This window comes from Pinus tabuliformis, chromosome 5_2 (assembly GCF_031772625.1).
Source record: "Pinus tabuliformis cultivar Carrire ecotype Pingquan chromosome 5_2, CPIR1, whole genome shotgun sequence".
Taxonomy (NCBI): domain Eukaryota; kingdom Viridiplantae; phylum Streptophyta; class Pinopsida; order Pinales; family Pinaceae; genus Pinus; species Pinus tabuliformis.
The window spans coordinates 148,297,772-148,304,579 of NC_142306.1; the positions used below are offsets into that span (position 1 = coordinate 148,297,772).

The following is a 6,808-nucleotide window of genomic DNA, read 5'->3' on the forward strand; positions in this document are numbered from 1 at the left end:
AGTGCCTACTTTGCTGCAATCAATAGCCTTTTCTAACTATGTTTATTTTCTTTCCTAACTGTGCCAAGCACTATGTTACAATGTCAACTATGGCATTCTAGTATCTCCTATTTTTCATTTTCAAATACTATATCTAGTTGCTGCATTGCTATATTCTTCGTGTGCCAAATGCTTCATCGTTGATGTACTAATAGCCATGCCTTTTGTTGATATTAACCATGCCATTTGTGTGATGGTATTTGATAAATGTTTATAAATGTTGATCAGGAAATACCAATTAATCATAGTTAAATGGTTTAGATTCAATACGAGAGTAATCTTATGGAGGAGCTATTGGGTTTGGAAAGTCACCATAGAACAAAGGGCAGTGGGTTAATCTCCTAAAACAAGGTGTTAAAATAGTCTGCTGAGATGTACATTTTGCATCAGGATATCCCCTAGACTGATATCTTTTTATGAGGAAGGAAAAAACATGGAAAATGTTTGGTTAGGTAGGAATACAGCTTGTCAATTTGGTCTAGCTTGAGTGATTAAAAGAGAAAGTTGTTAGGCTCTCCACCATTTCATAGATTGATATAGAGATGAGACAAAAGAGGCTCTCTCTTGAGAATATATGAAATAAACCAATCTTATCTATGCATTCATAAGCAACATCTCACAAACACATTTGGCATCTAGCCTTTAGTTTTCACTAGAGATGTATGAAGCATTATATAAACACAATGCAATGTTTTGGGAAGTCCATTCAATTGTGGAACATTACTCTGGAAGCCAAGTTAAGCATTGATTTTAGACCTTGCATGCACATTTCATGGATTGTTTTAGTAGTGACATAAAAATAGACTAGGTCAGTAGGTCAGTTATATCATATATGTCAAAGATAGTTTAACTCAAAGAATGAAAATGCCATTTAAGCTATAAACCTGACTAAACGGTCCAAACCTGAAACTGTGACCCTTCCTTGCAAATTGTATGTGCTACCAATTAATCATAGTTAAATGGTTTTAGATTCAATACGAGAGTAATCTTATGGAGGAGCTATTGGGTTTGGAAAGTCACCACAAAACAAAGGCCAGTGGGTTAATCTCCTAAAACAAGGTGTTAAAATAGTCTACTGAGATGTACATTTTGCATCAGGATATCCCCTAGACTAATATCTTTTTATGAGGAAGCAAAAAAATGGAAAATGTTTGGTTAGGTAGGAATACAACTTGTCAATTTGGTCTAGCTTAAGTGATTAAAAGAGAAGGTTGTTAGGCTCTCCACCATTTCATGGATTGATATAGAGATGAGACAAAAGAGGCTCTCTCTTGAGACTTTACTAGGTTATTCATAACAGTTGTGGTGTTGGTGCCTTAACTTAGCCAGAAAATGCCAAAACTCTATTGATGAACAAAATTTATTACTGAATCTACCTCAGAGTATTCCATAGTCACTGAATATGACATGCATGGTTTTACCAAGGAGGCCCTAAACTTTTGAACAATGAAACTTTACATTGGTATGGTCAACCTACATGGGGAGAAATGAAACTTTTTTAATAAGATGCTAGCAAAACCTGGACACTGCTGTGTGGGATTATTGCTTGGTACCTGCAGATTGCACAACGACCTTTGTTGGTTGAGCCAGCAGGAATTGATTTCTTCAGGTGGATCTTCCTGGTACAAATGTTCCTTTCCTTGTAAGACCTTCATAGGGGTTTATAGATTCTTGTCAATAGAATGCATATTTGTCTGTATAGTTGTTTATTACATAATCATCTAAAGGAAAACTGATTACATGAATATGGGTTAGGTTGCCTCATAACTATATAGTTGCTGAGGCTCAATTGTGATTACGTGATCTTGGAAGATTTTGAGAGTATATAAACTCTTCATGTATTATGATTTCTCTAGCAATGTTCTCAAGGCAACTATTCCAAAAATAACAAAAAAATATCTTTTGTCATTAAACAGAGATTGTTTTCCTTTAGAAACAGAGAGAGATTGTCTTTACAATACCTTCTTTTGTTTGTGGCATGTAAGGAGATCTTGAGAGTTATCTAGAATAGGAAAACTAGTTGGTCAACTTGTGATAAAGGTGAGTAACTGCTTGGACACTAACTTTTGAGCCTGCCACATTCTTCTAAGAACATTGGATCTAGAAATCTCGAAGGCTTCAACTACATTGATTATGTCATAGAAGTTGGAAGAACCAGAGATGTCATGGATGTGTAACTGTTAACATTATGAAGATGATAGCACGTGTGTCTTTCAAGGTACATTACCAATCATAGTGCAAACAACAAATTTTACCACTAATATAGTTCATCGATGTTAATTTAGGTATGTTCTATGCTTAGAGCAATTTATTTCAATTTTCACATCTAGCTCAATATCTTTTCCAATTAGCAATCACATGAGCATTAAAGTAAACTGCAGATAGAACATAAACATAAATGTCAGAAGACAAACCACAACAAGAGGACACAAGATGTGGTGCTAGCCCATGACAAACCCCAATGTGTGGAAACCCTAGATCAATTCTTATTATATGTTCTTCAATAGTTCAGCGAAGAGAGAGATAGTATGTTTACAAAAAGTCAACATTTTGACTTATCTAGATAAGTGCATAGATCATCTCTAAGAAGATGATACATGAGATCAGTTGAAGACATGTTGCTTCAACTGATTCTCCAAGGTGACTCTTTCACCTATCATTGTGTTGCATTTTATCATCATGTTGCACCTCACCATGTTGCACCCATCATCACTATGCTGCATCTCATCATGCTTCATTAATCATGACTGTACCCATCACTATACTGCATTATGTGCCATTGCTGCACCATGTTGCCATACTGACCTATGTGCTGGTTGCATCTTGCTTGCTTGTTGTCTCTAGCTTGCTTTTTGCCCTTAGCATGCTTGTTGTTGCATGCTATTTGTCCCTTGCATGCTGATCTCCTTCGGAGACAAATGCTCTGGCTGTTCCGACAGTTCCTGACAGTTCCAGCACTTCCTGGCAGTCCCGGTAGTTCTGACAATTTCGGTTGTTCCCGACAGTTCCCGACAGTTTCAGCAATTTTGGTTGTTCCCGGAAATCCCAGCAATTCTGGCTATTCCGGTAGTTCCGACATTTCCAGCTTTTCCCGACAGTTTTGACTTCTACCCTCTGCGCTAGCTTCCTGACTGTTTGGGCAGTTCCGGCTGTTCTCGACAGTTCCAACTATTCACGACAGTTTCGATAGTTCCAACTATTCCTGTCAGTTTCAACAGTTCCGACTTTTCTGGCTATTCCCAACAGTTTTGGCAATTCCCGATAATTCCAACAGTTTTGGCAGTTCCGGCAGTTCTAACAATTCTAGCTATTTCCAGCAGTTTTGGCAGTTCCGACCTTTCCGGATTTTCTGACTTTTCCTAACAGCTCCGACAGTTCTGGCTTTTCCCGACAGTTCCGGCAGTTTCGGTTTTTCCTGACAGTTCCGACAGTTCCGGCTTCTGTCCTTTGTGTCAGCTTCCCAACTTTTCCGGCAGTTCCAGCTATTCTCAACAGTTTCAACTATTCCTGGCAGTTTCGATAGTTCTGGCAATTCCGGCTATTCCCGGTTATTTCGGCTATTTCGGCAATTCCGGCAATTCCGGCTATTCCTGGTAATTTCGGCTGTTCTCAATAGTTCCGACTATTCTCGACAGTTTCGATAGTTCCGGCAATTCCGGCTATTCCTGGCTGTTTCGGCAGTTCCAGCTATTTCTGACAGTTCCAACTATTCACGGCAGTTTCAGTAGTTCCGGCTATTCCCATCAGTTTCGACAGTTCTGACTTTTCTGGCTATTCACGGTAGTTCTAGCAATTCCCGAAAATTCCAATAGTTCTGGCATTTTTGACAATTCAGGCTATTTCTGGCAGTTCCGGCAGTTCCGAGCTTTCTGGATTTTCCAACTTTTCCTGACATTTTTGGCAGTTCCGACTTTTCCTGGTAGTTCCGGTTTCTGTCCTCTGCGTCAGCTTCCCGACTGTTCTCGACATTCCGACTATTCCTGGTGGTTTCGAGAGTTCCGGCAATTCCGGCTATTCCCGACAGTTATGGCTTTTTCGGCTATTCCCGGCATTTCTAGTAGTTCCCGACAGTTCTGGCTTTTGCCCTCTAGATTAGGGTAGCATTATCCCTTAGGATCTCTCCTCCTACTAAAACCCAAAGATAAGTAGAGAGGAAGAGATCCCAAGTGTGTTAAAATGACTTGAAGGCCACCTCTATTTATACTAAAACGTTGATCACAAGTGGGGTTTATTTGGTCGCTGGCTGACCTTGACGAATTGCCCCATAGCACAAATAATTGCATATCTCCATGAATACTTATCAGAATCGGATGATCTTTAGATCAATCCTACACCTCTCGATGAGAGAGATCCAAGAAAAATATCAGCTCTTGGCAGTTTCAGCAGTTCTCGGTAGTTCCGACAATTCCGGCTGTTCTCGACAGTTCCGACAATTTCGGTTGTTCCCGACAGTTCCGGCTATTCCGGCTTCTGCCCTTTGCGTTAACTTTCCCGCATGTTACGGCAGTTCCTGGTAGTTTCGGCAATTTCGGCTATTTCCAGTAGTTTCGGCAATTCCGGCTATTCCCGACAATTTTGGCAGTTCCAACAGTTTCGGCTTTTCCCCACAGTTCCGACATTTCTAGCTTCTGCCATCTGTGTCAGCTTCCTGGCTGTTTCGATAGTTCCCACCAGTGATCAAATTTGAACACGTCAGGGCCCTTCAAAGGGCCTCTAGCACAACGCAGAAGTAGGAAGAAAATTTTTCTATTCAAAAAAAAGTTTTAAATTTGAATTTTTCCATTTAAAAAAAATTAGAATAATAGTATAAATTGTTTTAAGAAAGGTTGTTAAGTTGTAAACCTGTCCAATTTATTTTTTTTAATTTCATTTTTTTCTAAAATCCAGATTTTGGGAATTCCAAATTCCAAACTGTTAGTGCACTGTGGGTCTATCACAAATTAAAATGGTTGAACTTGTGAATTTCCTTTCTCAACTGATGTTAAGTCCCATTTTAGAAACAACAGTTTCAAAATTCGGAGTTGCTCCCATTTCGAAAACAACAATTTCTTTTTGAATTACTTTTTCTAATTGTAACTTGTGCATATGATGCGAGTTAGTGGTTGTGCCTGCAGGTTGCCTGTAAAGCAAGGTTTGACGACGATTGGAGAGGATCGTAGATTCTCATTCAATAGACGCCTGTCAAGCAAGGTTTAAGCACGATTTATGCTTGGAGAGGAGTGCGTTCGAGAGATTTCATAAGTTCATAGCATACTAGATTTCACAAAACTTCACATTATGCTTCAATATATACATCTGGGTCCTGTTGTTTATGCGATGTGAAGGAGAAAGACTGAATACAAATAGATCTGTAAGTTACTCATTCTGCTTTGATATCTATATTTTTCACTTACCTCTAAGAATATGCAATTCAAACATCAAGACAAAAATTAAATTTAATGCCTTAATAGCATGAATGAATCAACTAGTAATAAGAATAAATTCCACTGTCTCACCAATACAATTTACAGTTCAATTGAATCAAATAGTAATAAGAATAAATTACACTGTCTCACCAATACAGTTTATAGTTCAATTGAATCAAATAGTAATAAGAATAAATTAAATTCCACTGTCACACCAATACAGTTTACAGTTCAATTGAATCAAATAGTAATAAGAATAAATTAAATTCCACTATCTCACCAATACAGTTTACAATTCAATTGAGCTCTCATCATTAGAAACACCATCCAAATGAAAATCCTAACCAAAGCACCTTCAACTAATCCCTTTTTAGGCCTAAGTCATTAAGTCCCAACTATTTAATATCCAAGGAATAAAAAATTAACGAAATATATAAGTAGCATAAATCATAATTCATAATGTCCCAACAACCTAAATTATAAAAGGAAAGAAGCCAAAGTCCTCCCAAGTTATCAGGATAAGCAGGAATCGATGAATAGTAAAGTTCACTCCCACTGCTACAAATTAAAGCATTGAATGCAATATATTGCCAGAGTTTGAAACATCCCCAGAGTTTCATCAATTGTTAATGCAGTTGATAGTACAAGACCGAAAAATCTTGTTATTGTTGCATCAAAATGCACAGCTTTGATCATCTCTTGAATTATGTCCAACATATGGGGATATACATTGCCACTGTAATCATAGCATTCCACAGCTATAACAAAAAGCTTCTTCTTATTTCTCAGTGCAGGGTACTTGTTTGAGACAATCAGGTTATTCGCTGGAGGCCTTGGCTTAGGTTTAGTTTCTTCAATGTTAAAAGATAGTGACGCCCTTTTCAGTTTATCCAAAATAAGTTCTGGGTCGCCCTTTGGTGCCAGAAGTTTGTCAACTTCGGTAGAATTATCCAGAGAGCCATTGATGGAATATTTCTCACCATCGACAGAAAGCCGAAGAGACATGTCCTTTAGGGAATCACCCATCGATTCCTCCCCCATAGTAGTATCCATTACAAGGATAGTCTGCCATTGAGGATGCCTCATCCCACATACAGTTACCCGAGACAAATATTTTCTGCAATGTTCAGGCCATGAGAAAAGGTGCTTTTTTCTCAACCCATTACAGTGGCATTCATTCCATGGGGTTTTAGCTCTAGCAATACATGTTCTATCACCTTTTGATCATGGGGTTCGACTAATAGTCCATTGTTCAAAGTCTGCAAAATTTTCAGAAACAGAGAATTTTTTAGAGCTTTGATTTTTTTGCCACATGCTTAAACATCAGATTTGAAACTGAAAAAATTTCTTGGAAACTTAGTTTT

The 6,808-nt window shown here is 38.2% G+C and overlaps 1 protein-coding gene across 1 annotated transcript; it reads right to left on the reverse strand.

Moving 5' to 3' along the window:
* Positions 1 to 6,002: 6,002 nt before the first annotated feature.
* On the reverse strand, positions 6,003 to 6,485 carry LOC149157960 (putative sucrose-phosphate synthase 2). Its single transcript, XM_089433836.1, has one exon. It carries the CDS (start codon positions 6,483 to 6,485, stop codon positions 6,003 to 6,005), a length of 483 nt encoding a protein of 160 aa, XP_089289962.1.
* Positions 6,486 to 6,808: the final 323 nt, after the last annotated feature.

Coding starts and splice junctions, on each gene's coding strand:
- LOC149157960 (XM_089433836.1), bottom strand. CDS start 6,485: ATGGGGGAGGAATCGATGGGTGATTCCCTAAAGGACATGTCTCTTCGG.